This window comes from Equus asinus, chromosome 2 (genome assembly GCF_041296235.1).
Source record: "Equus asinus isolate D_3611 breed Donkey chromosome 2, EquAss-T2T_v2, whole genome shotgun sequence".
Classification (NCBI taxonomy): Eukaryota; Metazoa; Chordata; class Mammalia; order Perissodactyla; family Equidae; genus Equus; species Equus asinus.
The window spans coordinates 123,945,406-123,960,297 of record NC_091791.1 but is presented as its reverse complement, the minus strand read 5'-3'; the positions used below and the strand labels follow the sequence as shown (position 1 = coordinate 123,960,297).

The 14,892-nt window shown below is 37.0% G+C and overlaps 1 protein-coding gene across 35 annotated transcripts in view; it reads left to right on the top strand.

Moving 5' to 3' along the window:
- Positions 1 to 14,892, top strand: part of SCAPER (S-phase cyclin A associated protein in the ER) — a 490,115-nt gene that overhangs the window by 417,376 nt on the left and 57,847 nt on the right. For all 35 annotated transcript variants that reach the window (XM_070504430.1, XM_014841435.3, XM_070504422.1 and 32 more), the window contains one exon: positions 13,925 to 14,080. In XM_070504430.1, coding sequence (XP_070360531.1) covers positions 13,925 to 14,080 — 156 coding nt within the window. The remainder of the gene's footprint in view (positions 1 to 13,924; positions 14,081 to 14,892) is intronic.

Below are 14,892 nucleotides of genomic sequence, written 5' to 3'. Positions count from 1 at the left end.
CACGTATATATTGCGAAATGATAAGGTTCTATCATATTGTGACAACCACAATAAGGTTAGTTAACACCTCTATCACCTTCCCGTGTGTGTGTGGTAAAACATTTAAGAGCTACTCTCTTAGCAACTTTCAAGTATATTATACAGTATTGTTAACTATAGTCACCATGCTGTATCTTACATCCCCAGAACTTATTCGTCTTATAAATGAAAGTTTATACCCTCTCACCAACATCTCCCCTTTTCTCCCAACCCCCTAGACCCTGGTAACCACCATTCGACTCTCTATTTATATGAGTTCAGCCTTTTTTAGAGTCCACATATAAGTGAGATCATATTGTATCTGTCTTTTCCTGTCTGACTTATTTCACTTAGCATAAGGAGGCATCACAATTGCTGATTTTAAACTACATTACAAAGCTATAGTAATCAAAAAAGTATGGTACTTGCGTAAAAACAGACACATAGACCAATGAATCAGAATTGAGAGCCTAGAAATAAACCCACGCATATACAGTCCACAAATATTTAACAAGGGAGCCAAGAATACTCAATGGGGAAAGGATAGTCTCTTCAATAAATTGTGCTGGGAAAACTGGATAATTACATACCGAAGAATGAAATCAGATCCCTATCTTAACACCACTCACAAAAATGAACTCAAAAATGGATTAAAGACTTAAATGTAAGACCTGAAACCATAAAACTCCTAGAGGAAAACATAGGGGAAAAGCTCCTTGATAATGGTCTTGGCAGTATTTTTTGGATATGACACCAAAAGCACAAGCAACAGAAGCAAAAATAAACAAGTAGGACTATATCAAACTTAAAAACTTATCCCCAGCAAAGGAAACAATCAACAAAATGAAAAGGCATCCTATGGAATGGGAGAAATTATTTGCAAACGATATACTGGTAAGGGGTCAATATGCAAAATATTTAAGGCTCTCCTACAACCAGTAGCAAAAAAACAAATAATCCAATTTAAAAATGCACAAAGAAGCTGAATAGACATTTTTCCAAAGACACACAAATGGCCAACAGGTACAGGAAGAGATGCTCAGCATCACTAATCATCAGGGAAATGCAAATTAAAACCACAATGAGATAACACCTCACACCTGTTAGAATGGCTGTCATCAAAAGCACAAGAGATAATAAGTCTTGGAGAGGATGTGGATAAAAGTGAACCCTTGTGCACTGTTGGTAGGATTATGCATTTGTATAGCCACTGTGGAAAACAGTATGGAAGTTCCTCAAAAAATTGAAAAAATAACGATCATATGATCCATCAATTCCACTTCTGGGTATATATCCAAAGGAAGTAAAATCACTATCTCAAACAGGTATCCACACCTACATTTTTATTTCAGCATTATTCATAATAGTTAAGGCATAGAAATAACCTAAGTGTCCAACATCAAATGAATGGATAAAGAAAATGAGCTAGCTAGATAGTTAGACAGACAGACAGACACACACACACACAATGTAATATTATTCAGCCATAAAAATGAAGGAAATGCTTCCATTTCTGACAACATGGATGGACTTTATGCTAAGTGAAGTAAGTCAGACATAGACAATTACTGTATGATCTCATTTATGTGTGGAATCTAAAAAAAACAAACTCACAGAAACAGTAGATTGGTGGTTATGAGGGTCTGAAGAGTGGGGATATGGGTGAAATTGATCAAAGGGTACAGATTCCATTTATAAGATGAATAAGTTCTGGAGATGTAATGTACAACATGGTGAATATAGTTAATACTTTATGGTATCTTTGAAAATTGTTAAGAGTGTAGAGCTTTAAAGTTCTGGAGAGGCACACACAAAAAAATTGTTACTATGTTAGGTGATGGAGGTGGATAACTAAACCTTATTGTGGTAATAATTTTGCAATATATACATGTATCAAATGATCACCTTGTACACCTTAAACTTACACAATGTTATAAATCAACTACATCTCAATAAACCTGGAGGAAAAATAATGTTAGTCCTTCATCTTTCAGGTTGCAAATGCTTTCTGTTTGGTATCATTGCCTTTTTAAATGTTTAAATTTTCTATTATTTTATTTTGAAGTATATCAAAATACACCTAACAAAATTATCAACACCTATGTACCAACCTATTTTTCAGTAACTGATAACATTTTTCTATATTATCTTAGATCTTTTTTCTTATTAATAAGAAACCAAATGTTGCAGATACAGCTAACCTCCTCAACTCCATCCCTTTCACCTTATTGTCTCCCAAGAGGTAAATCAGTATTTTAGGGGTTGTGTATATCATTCCCATGCATGTTTTTGTCAATTTTATATATATATATGTATTTATGTGTATATAAATATATTTGTGTATATAAATTTCATTTATATGTATATTTATGTATTATATATATCCATAAACAACATACCTACTTTCTTTATTTTGTGTATTTAACCTTTACATAAATGGTATACTATTTTGTCAATTTCTGTTTTAACCTAACATGTTGTTGAGATTTATTTATGTCCATGCATATAGATCTGATTAATTCATTTTAACTGCTCTACAGATTCTATTAAATGAATAAATTCCCAGTTTGTATATTCATTTTCCACCTGCTGGCAATAGTTTCTACTTTTTCACTATTTCAAACAACGAAATCTCAAGTTTAAATGCCTACAGTAGCAATTTGTGAATGCTATGATAAATAAACTTTCATCTTTACCAGGTAATACCAAATTGTTCTCCAAATAATTATACAAATTTCACTTCTGATCAGCAAAGGATAGGAGTTCCATTTCCCCATATCCTTATCAGTGTTTTGTGTTAACACACTTACTAATTTTTGTCAATCTAATGTGTGGGAAATGGCATTTTGTGTTGTCTTCATTTACATTGTGTTTTATCAGTAGTGAGGTTGAGCATTGTTTATCAACCTTCATATCAATCAGAATTCAGTTGTAGGAAACAAAAGCCACTGTAACTATTTTAAGCAGAAAGGATTTAATACACAGAATTAGGTGCTTACAAAATTAGTGCAGGGACTGAAAGAGCAAGTTCTAGACTAGATCTCCAGCAATGACTCCCAGAAGAACACTACAGAACTGAAGAGCTGCAAAATCTGTCAAAATCAAGAGCTAGTATGTCTATCAAAATCATGAATTGTACTCAACCGTTGGAATTGTTCAGTTCAGTAGCTCACTGCCTTAGCCTGGCCCAGGAATGAGAAGCTCCCACTACCACAGATATTGCCTCCAGAACCACACTACGTCCGCTAGATCTTCACCCATCAAAAATACACGCTCCACATCCTGTCTTTCAACCTCCAAAATACTAGTGAATGCATTTACAGATGTGAAGACCTCTAAAAAACAGTCCCTGACCCATTGAGCCAAAATTAGACCCTCCTGCTAAGCTGTAGTAATACTTTGAACATAGCTCTTACAGAGATTATTATGTGTCAGTCTCTACCTTATGAGGTCCTTGAGGTTAGGATCAGTGTCATATTTAGAAATAATTGAATGGATGAATGCATGATTACAAATAGTTATGCCCAAACTTCTTGCATTATTTATGGGATAAATGGTGACATTCACTTAAGCAATATTCAGAAGAGGAGATTTTAGGAGAAGAGATAATGAGTTTTTGTTTGGATTTATCCATGTAGGGGTACCTTATGAACCCCAAGAGGAAATATCCAGAAACTAGAACTTTAGGAAAGAAGTTCAGAAAAAAAGTAGCCTTGGGGATAATTAGGAGTTATTAACATTCAAAGATAGTTGAAACCATGGAATTTCATGAGTTTACTAAACCTAGTTCAAGGATGGAACCCTGTTGAACAATATTTCAGTTGGGGTGAGAGTGAATGTCTGAACAAGGGTAGACAAAGAAGAGGCAATTACTCTTTATGTATCACTATATAACTATATAACTATATAAATATATATATATATCCCTGTATATCCCTTTTAGTTTAAAAGTTCCAATGGCAAAAAGCTACAGAGGAACTCATTTTAAATCTCAAATGGTAAAGCAAATGGAGAGGCCTATTTACTGCAGCATTCACAGCAGCATATTTCCCAGAATGCACATTCCAAGAAGACCAGGAGGTTTTCTACATTAAAGCTTTTCATCCTGGATAAGATAACAGTCTCAACATTATAATTTCAGCATAACAGTTGCAATGTAACAGATATGTTGCCAATGATAACCAATATCCCTTAGAAGATTCTACATTCTTCCCTCAAAGCTATGAAGTGGGCAAAATGACTTTCTGTGCCCTGACCTTTTAGAGCCGTTTAGTTTCAGCATCTTCTTAGGCAGTCATCTAAAGATTGCCAGCACAGTGATTCAAGACCCAGGCAGTTTAGAAAAACGTTAGTCTGACTCATTAGTAGGCACCATAGGTGGCCCCCAGTAACCAAAAGAGTCCATATTCAGAAAGGACTGCCTGCTCAACAGAGGTCATTTTGGTTTGGTTTGGTTTTTCTATACTTTTTATTTCTTTACTGATTGTGGAGTCTTTCTTCCTTTCTTGCTATTTCAAGACCAGTACAGGAAACCCATTTAAGCCATTTTCATCTTGAGACTGGATGGTTTTGAAGCATTGTGTGGTCACTATTAGTCTGAGGAATTGTCTCAGAAAAAATTTTTCATCCTTGTTTAAAAAACTCAGACCTCATTGAGGACCAAAAGAATTCCACAGAGAAGGAGTATATTTAGTGGAAAGGACACTCTTATCAGGAGTCAGAAGACCTTAGGATATTCCATCTCTCCTGCCTGGGCTAGTGCTTTACCCTCCCTGAGCCTCAGTTTCCTCATCTATCAAATGGATATACTAATATCAATGCCCACATAGTGAATTTGGTTTTCTCATACTGTACTGGTGGGACTGTAAATTGATTCAAGGTTTTTAGAAGGTAATGGGGCTATACATATCAAGAACTCTAAAAATATGCATACTCTTTGACACAGTAATTTCACTTCTGGAAAGTAATCTGAAATCTGATAAGGATTTGTATGAAAAATATTCATCACAACATAGTTTATAATGGTGAATATTGAAAACTACCAAAAAGTTCCAAAAATATTCCACTAGTAGAATATTATTCACCCATTAAACAATGATATTTATGTATGTAATCAGACCTCTAGAATCTAGATCATTTTATAGGAAATACATAGTCCAAAAAATATATATTAAATGACATGACAGGGATATAACCAGCAGAATTTAGATTGTGGGAAACTGTATAAAATAAACAACAAGGTTTCATTAACAAATAAATTTGCAAAGGAAAATAAAGAGATGGAAGGTTAACCTGCAGATTAAGAAGAGACTTAAAAAGATACGTCACCCAATCATAATGTGCAGTTCTTATTTGGATTCTAATTTTTAAGAAACTACTAAAAACGTTAAGACATTTATGGTACATTTGGAAATTTGAATACTAGTTATTTGATGATATTAAGGAATTATTGTTCTTTCCAGATGTAATAATGGTATTGTGGTTATGTTTTGTTAAAGTCGTTATTTTTTAGAGATACAAACTGAAACATTTGTGAATGAAATGATATAATGTCCTGGATTTGCTTAAACATTATGCAAGGTAGATGTGGATGGATAGAATTGGTCATGGTTGATGGTGGTCAGGGCTGAATGATAAGTTCATGGAGGGTTGTTATTCTATTCCACTTTTGGTTTATGTTCAAACCTTTCAATCATACAGCTCTTAAAGATTTAAAATACAATTCTTACAAAGATATTTTCATTATATAGAAGGGGCCTAAAATAGTCAAATGAATGACAGAGTGACGTCAGCAACATGGTGGCGTGAGCTCACCCGGGACTCTCTCCCCTTCAAATTACAATGAAAAGGAGCAACTGCTTTCCAACCAAAAAAAAAAAATACTAATAACAGAAATCATCGGAGACCCACAGCAGCTAAACAACAGAGGGCAGAGAGGCTGCATCCACCCTCGGAGGAGCTGGAACGGGTAGGAGAGAACTTCGCTCCCTCCCGTAGAGACTGGGATCGCTGCCGCAGGTGAGGGAAGGAGCGGAGAAGGGGCCGCGCGTCCAGGGATCGTGCAGGACTCCTACCACCCATGCAGTGGAAACCCTCTAATGGGGGAAAGCTTTTGCGTGGAGGAACCCCAGCAAGCTGGGCCCGGTAAACCATTGAGTGAGAGCCCATCCGAACCCAGGTCAGGGTGCAGGAGAAAGTGCCACTCCTCCCCCAACCCACACTGCATGCTGCCTTCATGGCTGAAGGCGGAGGACTCAGAACCCACAGCTCTCCACCCCCATTTAGTGGCGACAGGCTCTAACTGCAACCAAATAATAGCATCATGCGCAAAAACTGCTCCTCTACCATCCAGCAATTTATAAAAGCTCCAGTCCAAAAGGAAAACAGTAAAAATATAGAAGTATGTCCTGAGGACTTGGAAATAGTTAAACTAAGTGAGGATGAGTTCAAAATAGCTATCATCAAAATACTCAATTAGGTAAAGGGAAATATGGAGAAACAACTCAACGAGTTCTGGAGTTACTTCACAAAAGAGATTCAAACTATAAAAAAGAGTCAATCAGAAATACTAGAGATGAGAATTACAATGGATCAGATAAAACAGAATACGGATTCCCTGAATGCCCGTGTAGACACAAGAGAGGAGCAAATTAGTATAATCGAAGATAGACAGGCTGAATGGCTCCAGACAGAGGAAGAAAGAGAACTAAGAATTTAAAAAACTGAAGAAAATCTCCAAGAAATAGCTGACTCAATGAGAAAATGCAACTTAAGAATAATCGGAATTCCTGAGGACGTGGAAAAGGAAAATGGAGCAGAAAGCGTGCTCAACGAAATAATAGAAGAGAACTTCCAAAATCTAGGGATTGAGAGAGGAATGTGTGTGGAGGAAGCTTTCAGATCTCCTAGATTTGTCAATGTAAAAAGACGTACTGTAAGGCATATAGTAGTAAAAATGGCAAAAATGAATGACAAAGAAAGAATACTCAGGGCAGCAAGGCAGAAGAAAATAACCTACAAAGGAACCCCTATCAGACTTTCAGTGGATTTCTCTACAAAAACCTTACAACATAGGAGAGATTGGAGTGACATATTCCAAGTTTTAAAGGATAAAAATCTTCAGCCAAGAATACTCTATCCAGCAAAAATATCCTTCAGATATGAGGGAGAAATTAAATCTTTCCCAGACAAACAAAAGCTGAGGGACTTTTTTGTCACAGGATCTCCACTACAAGAAATCCTCAAGAGGGCTCTCATACCTGAAAAAAGAAAAAAAGGGAGTAAGGGGTCATAAAACACAGAGTAGGGAGACAAATAGATACAAGCAGAATAGGATAGCAAATATTGAACTATAGCATTAGAATAAAAGGAAGGAAATCATCAAAGCAAAGACAGTCTTATCACTCTAACCACAAACTCACAACACAAGCTGGAATAAGAGATGAAAATAATAATTTAGGAGAGGAGGAGGAAAGGGACTGAAACAGTCTAGTCTAAGGAAGTAAGAGACCACCAGAATATGGACTATGTTATACACGAGATTCTGAATACAAACTTCAGGGTAGCCACTAAACTAAAAACAGAACAGAGACACAAAACATAAATAAGGAAAAATCTGAGAAAGACAGCATAAGAAATTGCAGAAGTCAATGGGTAGGCTAAAACACACAGGACAAGAAACAAAGGAAACGCAGGAAAACCAGAAAATGAACAACAGAATGACAGCATTAAGCCCTCATGCATCAATACTCACCCTCAATGTAAATGGATTGAAATCTCCAATAAAAAGACACAGGGTGGCAAAATGGATTAAAGAACAAGATCCAACAATTTGTTGCCTCCAGGAAACACACCTCAGCTCCAAGGACAAACACAGGCTCAGAGTGAAGGGGTGGAAGACAATACTCCAAGCTAATACCAAACAAAAGAAAGCAGGTGGTGCAATACTTAGACAAAACAGACTTCAAGATAAGGCAGGTAAAGAGAGACATAGAGGGCCAATATATAATGATCAAAGGGACACTTCATCAAGAAGAAATAACGCTTATAAATATCTATGCACCCAACACAGGAGAACCAAAGTTCATTAAGCAACTATTAACAAACCTAAAAGAAGATAGCAAAAATAACACAATAATAGTAGGGGACCTCAACACCCCACTCACATCAATGGACTGATCATCCAGACAGAAAATCAACAAAGAACCAGTGGATCTAAATGAAAAGCTAAAACAGTTGGACTTAATAGACATATACAGAACACTCCATCCAAAAACAGCAGAATACACGTTCTTCTCAAGCGCACATGGAACATTCTCAAGGATAGACCATATGTTGGGGAAAAAGGCAAGCATCTACAAATTTAAAAAAATTGAAATAATAACAAGCATCTTCTCTAATCATAATGCTATGAAGCTAGAAATTAATTACAAGAAAAAAGCTGAGAAAGGGACAAGGATGTGGAGACTAAACAATATGCTATTGAAAAAGCAATGGATCGTTGAAGAAATTAAAGAAGAAATCAAAAAATACTTGGAGACAAATGAAAATGATTATGTGTCACACCAATTCATATGGGATACAGCAAAAGCTGTATTAAGAGGAAAATTCAGCACAATACAGGCACATCTTAACAAACAAGAAAAATCCCAAATAAGCAACCTTAAACTACACCTAACTGAACTAGGGAAAGAAGAACAACCAAAGCCCAAACTCAGCAGAAGGAGAGGAATAGTAAAAATCAGAGCAGAAATAAGTGCTGTTGAAACAAAAAAGACAGTAGAAAGGATCAATGAAACAAAGAGCTGGTTCTTTGAGAAGATAAATAAAATTGACAAACCCCTAGCCAGACTTACAAAGAAAAAAAGGAAGAATGCTCAAATAAACAGAATCAGAAATGAAAGAGGAGAAATAACAACAGACTCTGCAGAAATATGACGGATTATAAGACAACACTATGAAAAACTATATGCCAACAAAATGGCTAACCTAGAGGAAATGGATAAATTCTTGGACTCCTACAATCTCTCAAAGCTTAGTCAAGAAGAAGCAAACAATTTGAACAGACCAATCACAAGTAAAGAGATTGAAACAGCAATCAAAATCATCCCAAAGAATAAAACCCCAGGACCAGATGGCTTTCTTGGGGAGTTCTACCAAACTTTCAGAGAGGATTTAATACCTATCCTTTTCAAGCTGTTCCAAAAAATTAGGGAGGATGGAACACTTCCTAACACCTTCTACAAGGCCAACATCACGCTGATACCAAAACCTGACAAGGACAGCTCAAAAAAGGAGAACTACAGGCCGATATCGTTGATGAACATAGAAGCAAAAATTCTCAACAAAATTTTGGCAACCTGAATTCAGCAATTCATCAAAAGGATCCTACATCATGATCAAGTGGGATTCATACCAGGGACACAGGGATGGTTCAACATCTGCAAATCAATCAACGTGATACACCACATCAACAAACTCAGGAATAAAAACCACATGATCATCTCAATAGATGCAGAGAAAGCATTTGACAAGATCCAACCAACATTTATGACAAAAACTCTGAACAAAATGGGCATAGAAGGGAACTACCTCAACATAATAAAGGCCATATATGACAAACCCACAGCCAACATCATAGTCAATGGGCAAAAACTGAGCACCATCCCCCTGAAAACAGGAACAAGACAAGGATGCCCTCTATCACCACTCTTATTCAACATAGTACTGGAGGTTTTCACCAGAGCAATTAGGCAAGAAAAAGGAATAAAAGGAATCCAAATAGGGAGGGAAGAAGTGAAACTCTCGCTGTTTGCAGACAACATGATCTTATATATAGAAAAACCCAAAGAATCCATTGGAAAACTTTTAGAAGTAATCAACAACTACAGCAAATTTGCAGGGTATAAAATCAATTTGCATAAATCAGTAGCATTTCTATACTTTAATAATGAAGTAACAGAAAAAGAACTCAAGAACACAATACCATCCACAATTGCAACAAAAAGAATAAAATACCTTGGGGTGAACTTAACTAAGGAAGTGAAAGACCTATACAATGAAAATTACATGGCTTTTCGGAAAGAAAAATGGATGATTACATAAAGAGATGGAAAGACATTCCATGCACATGGATTGGAAGAAGAAACATAGTTAAAATATCCATTCTACCTAAAGCAATCTACAGATTCAATGCCATCCTAATCAGAATCCCAATAACATTCTTTACAGAAATAGAACAAAGAATCCTAAAATTCATATGGGGCAACAAAAGACCCCAAATTGCTAAAGCAATCCTGAGAAGAAAGAACACAGCTGGAGGCATCACAATCCCTGACTTCAGAACATACTGCAAAGGTATAGTGATCAAAACAGCATGGTACTGGTACAAAAACAGGAGTACAGATCAATGGAACAGAATTGAAAGCCCAGAAATAAAACCACACACATCTATGGACAGCTAATCTTCAACAAAGGAGTTGAGGGCATACAATGGAGAAAAGAGAGTCTTTTCAACAAATGGTGCTGGGAAAACTGGAAAGCCACATGTAAAAGAATGAAAATTGACCATTCTTTTTCACCATTCACCAAAATAAACTCAAAATGGATCAAAGACCTAAAGCTGAGACCTGAAACCATAAGGCTTCTAGAAGAAAATGTAGGCAGTACACTCTTTGACATCAGTATTGAAAGGACCTTTTTGGACACCATGTCTTCTTAGAGAAGGGAAACAATAGAAAGAATAAACAAATGGGACTTCATCAGACTAAAGAGCTTCTTCAAGGCAAGGGAAGACAGGATTGAAACAAAAAAACAACCTACTAACTGGGAAAAAATATTTGCAAGTAATACATCTGACAAAGGCTTAATCTCCATAATATATAAAGAACTCACACAACTCAACAACAAAAAATCAAACCGATCAAAAAATGGGCAGGAGACATGAACAGACATTTCTCCAAAGAAGATCTACACATGGCCAATAGGCACATGAAAAGATGTTCATCATCGCTGATCATCAGGGAAATGCAAATCAAAACTACACTAAGATATCACCTTACACCCATTAGAAGGACAAAAATAGCTAAAACAAACAGTAACAAATGTTGGAGAGGTTGTGGAGAAAAAGGAATCCTCATCCACTGCTGGTGGGAATGCAAACTGGTGCAGCCACTATGGAAAACAGTATGGAGATTCCTCAAAAAATTAAAAATAGAACTACCATACAATGCAGCTATCCCACTACTGGGTATCTATCCAAAGAACCTGAAGTCCTCAATTCCAAAAGTCCTATGCACCCCAATGTTCATTGCAGCATTATTTACAATAGCCAAGATGTAGAAGCAACCTAAGTGCCCATCAACAGATGATTGGATAAAGAAGAGGTGGTATATATATACAATGAAATGCTACTCAGCCATAAAAAAGAACAAAATTGTCCTATTTGCAACAACATGGATGGACCTTAAGGGAATTATGTTAAGTAAAATAAGCCAGACAGAGAAGGACATCTCTGTATGATTCCACTCATATGAGGAATTTAAACATGTGGACAAAGAGAACAGATTAGTGGCTACCAGGGGAAAGGTGGGGTGGGGGGTGGGCACAAAGGGTGAAGGGGTGCACCTACATCATGACTGACAGACAATAACGTACAACTGAAATTTCACAAGATTGTAACCTATCATTAACTCAGTAAAAAACAAGGGGGGGGGCACGGAATAGTCGAATGAAGTTCAGTGTAATGTCATTAACATGGAGAAAGTCAAATAGAAAACATGAAACATATCAAACTGTGGTTGTCTTTGGTGAAATTATGGCCAACTTTTTATGCTTTTCCATACTATTTAAATTTCCATAATGAGCCTTTATTTTATAATTAGAAAAAAATAATTTTCCACTTTCTATGGTTAAAACTCTTTTAGATGCCTAACTGGAAATAACAAGCAAAAAAGAATAGTAAAATGGCTTGTGTAACTGGAAAGGTTGACATTTGGAACTAAACACTGAGGCTCCAATTACACCATCTGGGCTTTGTCTCTTTTCTCACTTCTACTTGTCTCTTCTTGGCTTCATTCTGTAAGTGTATTCTCCCCATGCAACAAGTAAGTTGGCTACCAGCAAGTTGGCTACCCAGACTCATATCTCTCAGTTTAGATATCCCCAGTGGAAAGAGATTCTTCCTATGGTCATATATTAATCCCACAGAAGATTCTGATTGGTCCTGCTTAGGTCATATACACACCTTGGTACTTGTTATTATGGCCAAGGTGATGAATACTTTGACTACCCTGGAGCACACGCTCACTCCTGCTTTTGCAGGAGGGTACAATATTTAACAGATCCACTAGGAGCACATGGAATAGGAAAGGAGAATATGCTGGGTAGACAAAACCAAAACTGTCACTACCTGCTCCCTCGTGAGATTGTTAGGATAATTCATTGGGATGGTTAATGTAAAAACACTTTCTAAATTGAAAAGTTCTATGCAAACATGAGCCAGTTTTTAAAAATCTGATTCTGTTAAATCAGATTATAATAAGATCTTCAGTGTGTGCATATGTCAGTCTGTCAGTTTCCTTCATTATACAGAATGGGAATAGGGCTGCTGGTCATCATTTCATACTTCCCAATTTTAAAACTGCAGGAGATGCTCAGTAGCCCAGGTGATTACATTTCCTAATGTAAAAGGAGAAAGGGGGCATTATTTTGCACCTTCTAAGTAGTAAATTTAAGAGGCTCCAAATATCAATTATTCATCAGATTCTCCTTGCTTTTACAAAAATGTGTATTGGTAAATGAATAGTGATGGAGATTTAGTGCACTGGAGCAGAAGCATCAATAACTTTGCATGTATTGCTGAAAGTTAACACGTGTTGACTTTCAGAACTGCTATATTCAAAGTCCTCCTCTTTTCATACATGTAAATGCGGTAGCACTGAATCAGTATAAAATCTCTAAGGCTGATTTATCTACAAGGTCATTTATAGTCTTAAAATATTATTTTCAATGATTGCTACTTTGCAGACTAATAAAAGAGCTATTGCTATTGTTGGTCCAGTTTAATAAACAACTCTGAAAAACTTTTTAATGGACTGAAAAGATGAAAGTGACTTCTTAAATGTTATTGTCAACTCTCAGGGCTGGTACTTTTCATAACAGAAAGCAATTAAATCACTGTTTGTTATACTCTTAATGGTGTTAGGATTTTAAAAAATAGAGAACCTACTGTTGGTATTAGAAGTTGTAACAGGAATGTCTGGGTACCATCATCTTATCTTCTGAATCCCTGCATTCTGGTAAATATGGTTCCCTAGTACTTTTTTTTTTTTTTTGGAGGAATATTGGTCCTAAGCTAACATCCATTGCTAATCTTCCTCTTTTTGCTTGAGTAAAATTGTCGCTCTGCCAGTCTTCCTCTGTTTTATGTGTGATGCCACTGCAGAGTGGCCTAATGAGCAGTGCTACGTCCGCGCCCAGGATCCAAACCCATGAACCCCAGGCCACCGAAGCAGAGCATGCGAACTTAACCACTGCACCACTAGGCTGGCCCTGGTTCCCTAGTACTTTAAGAAGTACTGCTTTTCAAAAGTGCAGAGGTCATTATAAATCATTTCAACTATTGTCAGATTCTTTAGGCCAGTAAGAATGATCAGATAATCATTTTCATTCATCTTTCTTGAAAAATAGCATCAGAATAACCAAAAGAGAGAAGAGAATCACTTACAGAAATAGCTGATTATTGAGGACTAAATCTAAGGAAATTGTTATTTGAGATGGTTTACTCAAACTTGTGTTGTGTTTGCTTGTTTGAGGGGTCAAAGCTTGTGTTATAAGATTTATCTTTGAAGGTGATGATGTTGCCAGCCCATGCAGGTTGATAACACACATTTCTCCCTACATCTAGCTACGTGGTGAACATAGGTCTGATCGAGAAGCTTTGTGGCTGCTTCCTCTCTGTGCAAGGCCCAGTGGATGAGAACCCCAAGATGGCTACATTTCTGCAGCATGCCGCAGGACTCTTAGATGGAATGTGCACACTGTGCTTTGCTGTCACCAGAAGGTAAGGCCTCTATTTGATGTCGATCTGGACTCAACTATGGAAACATCTCTTGAATTTTGCCCATCTTAGGGTCATTTTATAGGGATATAGGTGGTCATCTTGGCCTCTTTTCCTCTTTGTCCTACCTCTGTCCTTACTGGCTTCCCATATTGAGACTTGTCTTCTATTTCTCATTTTCCCTGGCTACATGCTCCTGTCAGAGCCTTTTTTGTTGTTGTTGGTATCATAAACATCATTGCTGGAAGAGACCTTAGAGGTCATCCCTTCCCTCCTCCACTGAGATCCAGAGGAATCAAGTGATTCTCCTTGAGTCAGTGATAAAGTCAAGACGGTCAGCCGGGCCCTCAGCGCAACACAGCACAGCCTCACAGTGCCCTTGATCATGTTCCCATCTTCCAATTACACCCTCCTAGGTTTGTTTATTTTCCCCTTTGTCTCTTCTTCTAAGGTTCCTCCATGAATAAGGGAAGGGAGCCATCCAAAAACAATAGCTCCCTGAAGTCACACATGACCCATGGACATGATTATAGCCAATGTGCTAGGGACTCTACTGGCCTGGTTGGCCCTTTAGACCCCCTACCCCACCCTGTCGACCATCCTCAAAAACAGTTTTCTAGGCGGGGCAGGGTAAACCACCCTCGTGTTCTTTTCTCTCCCCTCCTACCATATAAGAATAATTTGCTATAGTGATTCAGTGTTTCTGGTAGGAATATGACATATCCCTCAGGCATATTGAGGATGTTCAGTAAAATAATTTTATTACAATTAAATTCTAAATAGCACTTCATACAAATTATGTATTTTTTTAGGGA